The sequence below is a fragment of the Rissa tridactyla genome, chromosome Z (assembly GCF_028500815.1).
Source record: "Rissa tridactyla isolate bRisTri1 chromosome Z, bRisTri1.patW.cur.20221130, whole genome shotgun sequence".
NCBI classification, from domain to species: domain Eukaryota; kingdom Metazoa; phylum Chordata; class Aves; order Charadriiformes; family Laridae; genus Rissa; species Rissa tridactyla.
This window is the reverse complement of record NC_071497.1, coordinates 60236426-60249640: the sequence shown is the minus strand read 5'-3', so window position 1 is coordinate 60249640 and position 13215 is coordinate 60236426. Positions and strand designations below refer to the sequence as shown.

The window sequence follows — 13215 nt, the reverse complement described above, 5'->3', positions numbered from 1 at the left end:
CAGTCAAAATACACACTTTGGTGTTAGCCTCACTTCTCAATAAATGCAGGTGTCTTTCTAATTTTAACACATGCTGCTTACTGAAAATTTGAGTGAGTATATCAAGGTCCAGACCTATTGAATGACCTATGAGAACATATAGGCTGATCTGTAGATCTTGACATACGGTAACTGCTCTGAACTACTTTTTGGGGAGGAAGTGGTGGTTTGTTCAGGTACTGTGCAACTGGAGGATATCAGGAAGTTGCAGAATGGTGCAAAAAGGACACTTTTTTTCTAAATTCCATGGAGATGGTGGAAAAAACAAATCCACAAAACGGTGGATAAATTGTACCTTGTGTTGTAGAAAAGTGACACTGTTCACATGGGAAAAGATTGCACGAGCAGCTCTGAGCAGCAAACATTGGTTATGATAGCCTGGCTTGCATCTCATTTTCCAGGATATAACTTTTCATGATCAGTTTTATAAGAGGTAGTTAAGTTGCAAGTGATGAAGACTGCTATCTTTAAAAGATTTTTCAGGCTTGTGAATGTGACGATGCTTGCAGACAGACATCAAAGTTGCAAAGTGGTTTTCCAGTACTGTCTCATCAGGTGAAGCAAAAGACAAAATGCACCAACTCATATTCTGAGTGGAGGAGAAGTGAGGTCTTGGAGTGGTTTCTCCCTGTACACATCCTACTTGCAAAAAAAGGAAACAACAACAAAAACCAAAAAAACCAATCCCCACACTGAAGAGCTGTAAGCATGGGTTACAGCACTTGCATCAGTGGAATAGATGCAAAACACTTTACATTTATATAGGAAGAATAATCTTACATTAAGTCAGTTTTACATATATGAGGTATTTTTTGTTTTTTAAAAGCTGAGAATTAGCTTTTATAGCTTTAGATATCCTGATGTAAGGCATATAACTTTAGGCCATTTTTGAAGAAAAAACTTTGTTTGATTACAAAAGTTTTAATTAATTTTCTCAATTTTCAGTTAAGTACTTTTAACTGACACCATCCTCAAGCCTACCTGGAAAAAAGAATGAGAAGCTCTGTTAACACGATTTGAGTTGCACTAAGAGAAGGGGTTGAAACATCAGGTTTCATGTTTTAGCTTAAAGCTACTAAAATCTGTGCTAATGATCAAAAGCTAACTGATCATTAGAGGAATTCATATCATTTGAGCTTTTTCCCTTAAGAAAACTTTGTAAAGTCCAATTAACTAAACCAAAATGCATCACTTTACAAAATGCTTTTTCCAAAGCAATGATTTCTCAAAATTTTGCGATAGTTTTATTAGAGGGAATAAAACAGGTAGTACTTAATATTGGTCTTCATTGTAAAATTACTTTTAGGAAGATAGTTCTCTTACAACATTTTATGGCTGTGATAACTCAGTCCACAGAAAAGTAAATAATGTGATGTTCTAGCAGGATGAACAAGAATTAGCATTAGAGGTTTTTGGAATCTGGCTTAAATATGACTGGGATCTAGAAATTCAAGAATTGTATCTGCAGCTGAAGAGGTTTTAGCATATAGCTGTGCACAAAACCAGTGTGCAGCTATAGTAAATTTTTCTTAATCTTGAATAAAAAATGACTTATTGGAATCACAAAAACAATAACAAACTGCTGTGTCAAAGCTTCAAGGATAGATAGTTTTGTACTGCTGAATTAGGTAAGTTTGTTATGTATAACATTAGTATATTTGTAAACAGCAGTTATCTTCACAGCAGTACATGGTATTGTTTTGTTAATAACTGCGAACTGGTGGAGTCAGGCTAGATAATGGCCTCTGTTGCATTTATGCTAGTGACGCTCATGTCTGAGAGAGAACTAAAGAGTGTTGGTTCTCATTTTCTGTAGGCCTCTGTTGTTTGTCTTGTGTCCTAGTGTCCTGCTCAGTATGTTCTTAATACGAAAAACCTTCAAAATTTTGATAGATAAATATAGATAAATTCTAGTTCTGCAATGGAAATAACAGCACAAGTACGCTTTAATAGTTCTGATGTGCAGACTTGAGTTGCATCTACTACAAACCACCCCAGCTTTCCTCTTACAGGGAGAAGAAGAACTACCATTTAGAATAGTGAGAGAGCAAGAAAAAGTTTCTTTGTTCAAGGGTTTGGGGTTTTTTTCTCATGGAGTACTCTCGAAGGTTATGAAGTATATAAAGACACTTAAGCTTCCCTGTGTGATTTGCCTTAAGCACTTGAACCAGTATTTTTCAAGCAGATAACTGCTCTGCAGCTAGTTTCATGAATACCTCGGGCTTGAGAGCTGTATAGCAGGAAGGATTTTGTGGCAATGCAGTCAGCTATGACTCATGAGACCTGAGCTGGCTACGGACTTCCTCAGTAACTGTAGCCAAGTAAATGTTTCTTCATGTAAACTGTTCTTGGTTGTTTAGAATTTAAGAACTAGTGTTGGTTGGTTTTATACAGAAAGATCTGGGACACTGGAATACTTGCAGTTGCCTGTATTTCAGCAGGATTCTCTGCAGATGCCTTAGAAGAAAGCTTGGGAGACATACAGAAAGCATATTTGAGGAAGCTGGAGACATATTTCTTGCACTGTGTTCTTGCATGGAATTATGATTTAACTGTTCGTATCTTTTTTCCTTTTTTTTTTTAAATGCTGGCTCTGGAAGGGGCTCTTGGTGCACAGACAGACAGTCTCTGCCACAGGCTCTTAGGGTCTGCCCAACTCACCTTTGAAATTGCTGTAAAGGTTTTCAGGTGCTCTCATTCACAGTGTCATGTCAGTCTGGTTTTTGTTCCCCAGTGCCCTCTGAATTTAGGTATGTGTGCTGCTGGAGGCTGCTGTGGGGTGGGGATGTTACCAAAAAAGCAGCTGAAGTTCTCCAACCTGCTTTACATCTTGAGTGTAGGTAGTGAACTCTGATTTGCTTCCTGCTTCCCTGCATGACTAAAACATTCCTCTTTCTTGCCTTATCTTTCTTGTGAAAGGTCAGTAGGACATTTGCTGGCCTCAGCACAGGTCCTTAGCTTATTACTGATGAAAATCCCTATTTATCCTCCAGTGTCTTATCAGGTGGCTGGCTAAGAACTGTAACATTTTTTTAATCGCTTCTGAGCATAAGGAGGAAAGTGAACACTAGGCTAGAAACAGCAAACCTCAGAAACAAGGAGATGTAAATTAAATGAGTTGAGATCTACAGAAATAAAGAGAAATGGAAAAACCTCCAGCAAGTGTAAGGAGAGGCTGAAACTAGTCTGAGGAGGATGTTAGAAGAATAAAGGGTAGACATGAGAGGTTGTGGGTAATGCTTTGTGGTCTCTGCTAAATGCAGCTACAGAAAACAATAAAAGCATTTATAGCAAGAAGGAAACCAAGGAAGTTTGTCCATAGCTCAGAGGGGAGGAGAATATAACAGATGATACCAGAAAGTTACATACTGAAGTCTGCCAAGTTATCAATGAGGATGAAATGTGAACTCATTCCTGGTTGAGAAAGGGTTAATGGACAACAACTTGATTTGTTCTGTGTTGAGAAAAGATCAGATCACATGTGATTCAGGTGCTTTATTTGTTCTTGGTAAAATGCATATTAGAGAACTTGCCTTTCGTGTTCAGTTAATTCAGGGTTCTTCCAGTGGAACCTGTCTTTTAAAAAAAGAAAAAGGCAGAGGAAAAGGGGAGAAATAATGGGTCTGATGTTAATTGCAAAAAAATATGTAAAATAGGCAATTAGTAAGTACTATAAGATCACTTGCCTAGCTTCCTTTTGAAGCAGTATTTAGCCTTGTTAGTGGATATTTCTTATCTTTAAGCAACTTGTCTAACAGGACCACCAGATCAGTTGGCTTTTTTGTAACATGGAACTGCATAGTGAGCTGAGTATAACCTTAGGCCTGACTTTTAGATGACCTAGTCTCTTAACTATAGGTAATGCAGAAACATGCATGCAGTGGGTGGCCCAGAAAAGTGTTTAAAGGTTTTAGCTAGATCTCAAGGAAGACATTTCCTTTCCCTGTCTTAGCAACAAGGCATAGATTTTCAAATATATTAAAAGTTGCTCTCCAAAGAAAGGGAATACATAAACCTGCCTTTGAAAAGGCCAGAGAGGTGATGGTTTTAAATCATATTAGAAGATGTTTAGGTTAGAGATGGGGCCGGGGGGAAGCAAAGATGGTTGTGCACTGGAGTAAGTTGTGTATGGAAGTGGGGAATCAGTAGTACTGCAGGCTTTTAAGATGAATTTTGGCAAGTCTTTCTAACTGTGTGGCATTTCGTTGCTTTTAACCCTTCCCAAAGGGCTTCAGAGAGAGACGGAGATTGAGCAGAGGAAGGCTGTCACAGCAGGAAAAACTTTGATAGCTAATTCTTGTACACTTGCTGGGTGATTTTTGGGAGAATCTTCCATTACAGAATCATGGAATGATAGGGGTTGGAAGGGACCTCTGGAGATCACCTCGTCCAGCCCCCCTGCCAGAGCAGGGTCACCTTGAGCAGGTTGCACAGGAATGTGTCCAGGTGGGTTTTGAATGTCTCCAGAGATGGAGACTCCACCACCTCTCTGGGCAGCCTGTTCCAGTGGTCTGCCACCCTCAAAGTAAAGAAGTTCCTCCTCATGGAACTTCCCATGTTCAAGTTTGTGCCCATTACCTCTTGTCCTGTCACTGGGCACCACTGAAAAAAGGCTGGCCCCTTCCTCCTGACACCCACCCCTTAAGTATTTATAAGCCTTGGTAAGATCCCCCACTCGGTTGCCTTTTTTCCAGACTGAAGAGACCCAAATCCCTCAGCCTTTCTTCATAAGAGAGGTGTTCCAGTCCCCTAATCATCTTGGTAGCCCTTTGCTGCACCCTCTCCAGCAGTTCCCTGTCCTTCTTGAACCGGGGAGCCCAGAACTGGACACAGTACTCCATATGCGGCCTCACCAAGGCAGAGTAGAGGGGGAGGATGACCTCCCTCGACCTGCTGGCCACACTCTTCTTGATGCACTCCAGGATGCCATTGGCCTTTTTGGCCATAAGGGCATATTGCTGGCTCGTGGTCATTGTCATCATGTGCGCCAGGACTCCCAGGTCTCTTTCAGCTGAGCTGCTCTCCAGCAGGTCAGCCCCCAACCTGTACTGGTCCATGGCGTTATTCCTCCCCAGGTGCAGCACCCTACACTTGCCCTTGTTGAATTTCATAAGGTTCCTCTCTGCCCAAATATCCAACCTGTCCAGGTCTCTCTGTGTGGCGGCACAGCCTTCTGCTGTGTCAGCCACCCCTCCCAGCTTTGTGTCACCAGCAAACTTGCTGAGGGTGCACTCTATCCCTTCATCGAGGTAATTGATGGATATATTGAAGAGGACTGGACCCAGTACTGACGCCTGGGGAACAGTACTTGTCACTGACCTCCAATTAGACTCTGTGCCCCTAATCATGACCCTCTGAGCTCTGTCTTTCAACCAGTTTTCTGTCCACCCCACCGTCCATTCATCTAACCCACACTTCCTAAGCTTCCCTATGAGGATGCTGTGGGAGACCGTGTTGAACGCCTTGCTGAAGTCAAGGTAGACAACATCCACCGCCTTCCCCTCACCTATCCATCCAGTCATGCCATCATAGAAGGCTATCAGATTAGTCAGATGTGATTTCCCCTTGGTGAATCCATGTTGAGTGCTTCTGATAGCTTTCTTTTCCTCCACATGCCTTGAGATGATGGCCAGAGCGAGCTGTTCCATCATCTTTCCAGGGATGGAGGTGAGGCTGACCGGCCTGTAGCTCCCTGCATCCTCCTTCTTGCCCTTTTTGAAGACTGGAGTGACATTGGCTTTCCTCCAGGCTCCTTGCCTGTTCTCCAGGACCTTTCAAAGATGATGGAGAGCAGCCCAGCAATGACTTCTGCGAGCTCCTTCAGCACTCTTGGGTGCATCCCATTGGGACCCATGGACTTGTGAATATCTAATTGACTTAACTGATCTCTCACTTGATCCTCCTCAACTAAAGGGAAGTATTCCTCTTTCCCTGTTACTTTCTCCAATGTCTGGGACTCCTGAGGCCTGGGCCAAGCAGTAAAGACCGAAGCAAAGAGGGCATTCAGTAACTCTGCCTTCTCCGCATCCTCTGTCACCATGGCTCCTGTCTCATTCAGCACTGGGCTTACAACTTCTCTGGCTTTCCTTTTGCTTCCAATATACTTGAAGAAGCCCTTCCTGTTGGGCTTGACATCCCTTGCCAGGTTTAATTCCAAGGCAGCCTTGGCTTTCCTTGTTTCATCCCTGCATGCTCTGGCAGCATTCTTGTAATCTTCCCAAGTAGTCAGTCCCTTCTTCCACTTACTGGAAACTTCCTTCTTCCTCTTGAGCTTTTTCAGAAGCTCCCTGCTCAACCATGCAGGTCTCCTGTGTCCCTTGCCCAATTTCCTGCTCTTAGGATGCACCGATCCTGAGCTTGGAGAAAGTGGTGTTTGAATACCAGCCAGCTCTCTTGAGCCACCCTGCCTTCCAGAGCCCTAGCCCATGGGATCTCTCCAAGGAGTTTCTTGAAGAGGTCAAAGTTAGCCCTCCTGAAGTCCAAGGTTGTAATTTTACTTCTTGTTGTTTTATGCATAGTACCCATGATCCTGCTTTTGCTGAGAAAGGCTGAACCAGATGATCCTTGAGGTCCCTTTCCAACCTGGTATTCTATGAATCAAATAGCATTGTTTGCCTTAACCTTAGAGCCTGTTAGCTTCCTACAGTTATTTACACGTGTAACTTTTCTTTATATTCAAATTCAAAAAGGTATTCAGCTATACCTGTTTTATGTTTTTTTTAAGAATAGTTTTCAAGGGGATGGTGGGGTGGGGAATGTTGTGCTCAGTTGCATGTTTGCCAAGGAGTAGCTTTGAACTGACAGTGTCAGGGCACTAGACAGATTAGATGGTTGTTTTCTTTCCGTGTACTTTCCTTACCAGCTGCGTTGTAATGCTAGTAAAAGCTTTTTAGTATTCTGAGGCATGTCAACTGAAAGTTAGATGCATTTGAGTGGTGATATTGGAAAGGATTGCAAGTTGCTCCCTATTATCTGACGATCCTGTCTTACATGGTGAAAATAGTTGAGGCAGAGCTTCCTTTGGTTCCTGCCCGCCCTTGTCATTTTGCTATAGTCTGCTTTTATGGTTCTGTCCTGGTGCTTTTTGCTACGATGTATGTATACCTTCCATTTAAAATTGGTACTGATAGCAATAACCTTATTTTCTTTCATGCTTTGAAATACGTAATAATAATAAAAAACATTTATGGATGTATTTTCCTGGCTGTGTCCAGTAATTATTTTGATAAAGAATTTGTTTTGAAGTATGAAGTTTTGGTCAGTGTTTGTGTGGAACTTTTTGTGACAATTTTATTTAATAAGAATGTACAAAACAGGCTTTTCTATTTCAGAAGACTGGCATTTTTCATTATGAGAGTGTATGTTCATTATTTGAGACAGCCACATAAAGCAGAATTTAGAATCTAGGGTGAATTCAAGACCACATAGACCAGGTTTTCTGATTACAATGTTTTAGAGTGTCAAAATATTCTGTGAGATGTTGTTGATAATGTTGCTAATTTTAGCTACTTTTACACTCTTTTCTGTCACAGCCCCATGACTTTGACGAATGCAGATTTGATATTAGCGTAAACGATAGTGTTTGGTACCTCCGAGCTCAGGACCCAGACCACAGACAACAGTGGGTAGATGCAATAGAACAACACAAGGTATGTCTCTTTTTTTTCTGATTTCCTTTCTCACTCCCTCATTAGATCTGGTGGTGCTTGCAGAGTAATGACTGTAAGCTTCCCTGTATAGTCATTAAACTACTCAAGGTGTTTATGACAGGTAAAAACTGCAAGATTGAAGCTGTGTGTTAAATATGTTTAAAAGGAATTCATGTGATTTTTCTTCATAGATAAGAGTTTAGAGAACTGAGCTAACAACTGTGAATGTTTCTTGAGCTCTAGCTTGAAAAAGAAAAAGCTTTCATGATGTTTGAGTGACTCTTCAGTGCATTTGTCCATCCTCTCTCGCTGATTATTGTGTTGTTTCTTATCTGTCCTAGATGCTAAACTTGTTAGTCTAAGAGTAACTTCTGCTATGTTATCATTTCTGGTTTTAGGCTCCTCTCTTTTATCATTTGGCTGCTTTTACTGTATCTGATTACTGACTTTTGTCTACTTGTCTTTTAAGGCTCTATTCTTCATCAGCATTTTGGTTCAGCTTTCCTGATCTTATCTCATATTTATCTTTCCTTATATCTTCCAATAGACTCAGTTATTCTCATTTTACCTAAAGGGCTTGAAAGGTCAGATGTTTTTAAAGTACGTAGCACGTGAAGCATTATGTTTTCAGGTACAAGATAGGCACCGTCCCAAGGTGTTGAGTTTAACTGCAGTACATAGCACAATGCAACTTCTGCTACAGCTGTTACAGGAATACAAATTAAAATAGATATCTAAGTAAGTTGTATTTTTACCTTGAGCTTCTTGAAGTATTGTTTATATAAGTATTGTGTGTAATTGGGAAGTTTCACCTTTTATTGGGCAATCCTTACAATAAGCAGTACATGCTCTTAAAGTGCTGCCTTTTGATAATGGTTCTCTAAAAAAAAATCTCAATTAGAGTATTAGTCCATTTTTAGCTTGGCATTTTGCCTCACTTTGATACAGAGGTAATGTTAAAAAACACAAAATTAAGTTGCAAAACCAGGATTCTTTTCTGTAGTCTGGTGGAAAAAAACCCACAAAGTTAACCATGGAGTGTTCTAGAGACAAAAATACTGCAATTTGCTACTACTGCAATACATGAGAAAAATGTCTCAAGAGGATACACTGAAAAAGTTGCTGGATTACACATCCATAGAACTGGCATTCCAAAAACTGTTTTACAGGTATGGGGGTCTTCAGGTATGGAGTCATGGGGACATTAAAGTTGATAACCCTGGGCTAAAATTCAGGCTAGTTTTGGTGAATGATTTAGTTGGTTGATTTAGAACTTAACCTGAAGTCCGAAAAAGCAGAAATGCAGGCAGGGTCATTGCATGCTAGCATTTAGGAATGAATGAGGAAAAAAAAAAACAAATCCTGTCTTAAACTCTGCTCTGCACAACCTCAAAGGGATATCGTCTTCATGCCGTTCTTTTTCCTCTTCTAAGGCTTAACTGTTCTTGAGTTCTGAAATGACAATTTTATGGAATCGCTTATAATATGGAAGTATTGAGTGGCAGCAGTTTAGAGTTTGTCATTGTACGTGCAAATTTGGAATTGTTTCCCTGTGTCACAAAAAAAAAATCTTGTATTTGTCAGCACTGAATTTTCTTCTCCTGCTTTACTCCCTACCACCTATAATGAGGTATCTGTTTGCTTTTCTTTTTCTGTCTGGTACTACTGGTAAACTTTAGTCATCTTATTCAACCTCCTTTTCAGATAGTTAATGAGAGTTGAGGAACATGAGTTCTAGCATTCCAAAAGTGACCTCCCTTTGTGAGAAGAAGCCTGATTAATTATGCAGGCTTTCCACTTAAAAAAAAAATATCTTTTAATATTGATTTTGGTTTGGACAGTTTAAACTTCCATGCTTTGCAAGAATTTGGTGGTTCTTTAAAATAAATTAAAACATTGGTACCAGATCTGTCCTCACATTTAAAAGAGTGGAATGAGAGGTTTCATGGATAATTCCACTACCCAACTTTTTGAGTATTTACTTAGAGCTAGTATTGAGATAGAAGTAATGAATGCTTTTTTTATTATTCTATTAAAGTTATCTTTCTAGTCATTGCTAAAAGAAAGTGAGTCATGTGTTCTAGAATGTTATATAAACTGAAGACAAGTATGTCTACAAGTAGGAAGTGGAAATAAAATTATTTCTGTATATGCTGAACTGACAACAAACAGTTCAGTTTGCATCTTGCTCTCCTAGTGTAATAACATGGGACTTGGCTGTTCTGAATCTAATGGCTTTATAAGTATATGTAGTTTGCAGTTTCATGGCTATCTGACATTTTTCAGTTTCTTGCATAGTCCCTTTTACTCTGTAGTGTTTACAGTAGTCTAGACAAATAGCAGTTTTAATTCTTAAATGGAGAGGGGAATATAATGTCACCTCACTACTAAATAAACCATCAAACCATTTAATATATTAAAGCAATACATTATTTAAAAGCATTCTCTTTGTAGTATGCAACTAAATACCATGATCAAGGCAAGACAAGGCAATGCAAACAGCAAAAGGTAATGCAGTCTTGTAACAATAGCCTGGACTCAAGTTAAAAGTATGTAATTAAATCTCAGAAAGTCATGAGTTACTAGCATTTTTTTTCCAGTGCAAGGTTCTGTTGTCTTCATAACAGAGTAGCACAGTAGCAGATTCGTGTGATGAATGTTGTAGGTGTGGAGCTGCATCTGTTCCTACTGAAATACATAGAAATGCTATCAACAGAAGCCTTAGAAAAGTGCTGTATGCACATAAATAGGTGTTTGGTGTAGTTAAACATAAAGCAGAAATGTCCAAATCCAGTTTTCAGTCTGGTTATCACAAATCTTTCTTAAAGAATGTGTCTACAATTGTCTTGTTTCAATATTTTCTATGGTGGTTAGTGCTGTATCCTATAATTTATATACAACTTTGTAGGAAAAATGTACTGTCTCTTAATAACACTGGTTGGATCTGAAAAGCAGATTTTCTTGGAGTCTGGAAGTTAATCCTATTTTTCATTTGAATTTGCATGAACAGCACTTCAGCGATCCTTAGCTTTAGGTAACTTCTCACCCATCCTTTAATTTTCTTCAGTTCTGGTGGAAGATTTATATTTAAACACTTGATTGAGAGTAGGAGAAGATGGGATTTTATGAGACAAAATAGCCTATTTCACTAAAAAGTTCAGATTTTTGTCTGCTTACTCTGAAATTTTCTGAAGGAACTTTGGTGGTCAGGTTACCAAAACTCAAGCAAAAGTTCCTTGACAAACTGTTGTTACCAGATAAAAATTGTTTTTGTTTGAGAACTAGGTTCTTGAAGTGACACATAATAATTTGAATAAAATTGACAGAGGAAATTATTTCCTTTACTAAGCAGTCATTTTTATTAACTTGAGTTTACTGCTATAGAAAGTACTTTTTTGTTTTCTTTCCAAGCTCTTTGTTGCTTACTGAGTGGGTAGGTAGTTATGGTAGGCTGCTTAAGCTGTTTGCTAACAAAAGTATGTTTGTCAGACTTACTGTAGCATGTCACAAGGTTGTTTATCTTTAGAGTATGAAAGATGGACTAAAACTTTGTGACTGTGTTTCATTGTGCTCCAAACAGAGAAAACACTGATTTAAAATGAATTTTGTATTAAATCTGAGTATGAGCAGACAGAAAAACTTTCTGCTTAGCAATATCAATGAGTATCTGGTAGCCAAGAAATGTAAAACATTCCTGAATGCTTACTAGTCTAAATGTTTCAACTACAGCTTCTAAAATGCTTATTGATCTCCCTGAACTGGAGGAGAGAAAAGTCTAAAACAGTGATAAGACCATCAGTGAGACAAATGAGGAAATAGTTAATGCGTAACCAGGAGTCCTTTCTTTTACTTAAATGTGCTGAGCAGATACTTATCTGTAAAATATCTGGTTGTAAGGGTGTGTATCATTCGGAAGCTTCTCTGTTTTCCTACTCTAAGAGATAGTCAGGTCTAGGGTAGCTTATGATGTTTTCTTAGATGGATCTAATGGAAAGGTATATTGCTGAAGGACTCAAAACCAGACTAGGTTTTCACATTTCTCCAGTGTAAAAAACATTGATGGTGCGCGAGCACCCAGGTATTGATACTTTTGAAATGTTGCTCTCTTCTTAAATAATACATTGAAGGACTGACTCCAGGTCTTTATCATGGTCTGAAAATGGAGTATGGAATTTCTAACCTGGGACTAGAGAAACTGGCTTATATGTTTAGTTCTGTGCTCTAGGAGAACGTTTAGTTTACCTGTTGAGAACAAGGACCCCTGCAGCATGTAACTTCTAACAAGTAAAATGAATGTGTGCTACGTAGTATGAATAAACAAGATTCACTTTTTCACTAAAGTGGGAAGTGTTTCTTTACACATATTAAAATTATCCAGAGTTTTCATTCTTTACTGTGGTAGATTTGCTGTTATCTTACAAACTTCTGTTGCTTTCTAAAGGTATAGATGAGGTGTGTGAGTTGCTGTTTGCTGCAAGAACCCCCTGGATAATTAATCTTATTTTGAGCAAATTAACTGGAACCCCTGAGATCCAGATAATGATTTCTTGTACTGTTAATCTAACGTGTGAGTTAAAAACTTGCTGAGAATTTGTTTAGAAATTAATGTTGCATGAGAAACTCTGCATCAGCTTAGGCTTGTCCCATTTTGTTCCATCTTACTTTTAATTTTTTCTAAGAAGCTCTGCATGTGTTCATTATTGACTTTGTGACTCTTCATCAGAATAAACTGAAAGTGTTTTAAGTCTTGGATTTTCAAAATCTTGTGTTTATCAAACTGAAATACTGTTTTAAGTCTTGCTGAACTTATTACAAGACCTGTCTTTGGCGTGTCAACCTGGAAAAAGTCATTCTCTGAGGGATATCTAGATACCAAACAAATTTGGCACGTAAGGAATACATAGGTTCCCTTTTTCATTTTGAAGTGATGATATACAAGGTGTTTCTATGTAGAGCAAGAGGCATGAATTTCAAAGTCTGACTGTGAAAGGTGTTAAGTGGCTACCTTGAAGTAGTCATTCCTTCATTCTTTTTACTGTTGATCAGACACTAGGAGAGTAGTTGTGAGTTACTTAGGTTATACAGAAACACTGAGAATAGTAAAACTTATGAAATGTCTCTTTATGAGCAATTTTTTTCCCCAAATAGCATGGGGAAGGAGGTGTGCCAACCTCAGGGGGGTCGAAGATAGTTTAGCTTGTAATTCTAATGTTGTGAAATTCTCAATATGTACTACAACTTGACTTTTAAATTATCATTTGTCAGACTCAGAAGCTTCATATCCCAGTTTTTTTGCATTGTTCAATTACAGATCTAGTCAAGATGGTTAAACAAAAAAACTGCATTTGGCAGGCTAGTAAAGTCAAATTTATGCGTAAGTATTAAAACAGTTTACTTGTTTCCTTTATTAAACACTGATACATTTCTAAACAAGTAAACTAGAATTGGGATGCTTAGTTTTGAGATTATTATTTTCTGAATCTGGCTCCTAGTTCATAAATTAATTTAGAAAACTGCAGGGTGAACT

The 13215-nt window shown here is 38.8% G+C and overlaps 1 protein-coding gene across 2 annotated transcripts in view; it reads left to right on the top strand.

Annotated features, from left to right (window-relative positions):
• The window catches only part of CERT1 (ceramide transporter 1), a 73722-nt gene that overhangs the window by 15481 nt on the left and 45026 nt on the right, over nucleotides 1-13215 (top strand). For both annotated transcript variants that reach the window (XM_054184691.1, XM_054184692.1), the window contains exon 3: nucleotides 7572-7688. In XM_054184691.1, the coding sequence (XP_054040666.1) occupies nucleotides 7572-7688 (117 nt within the window). The remainder of the gene's footprint in view (nucleotides 1-7571; nucleotides 7689-13215) is intronic.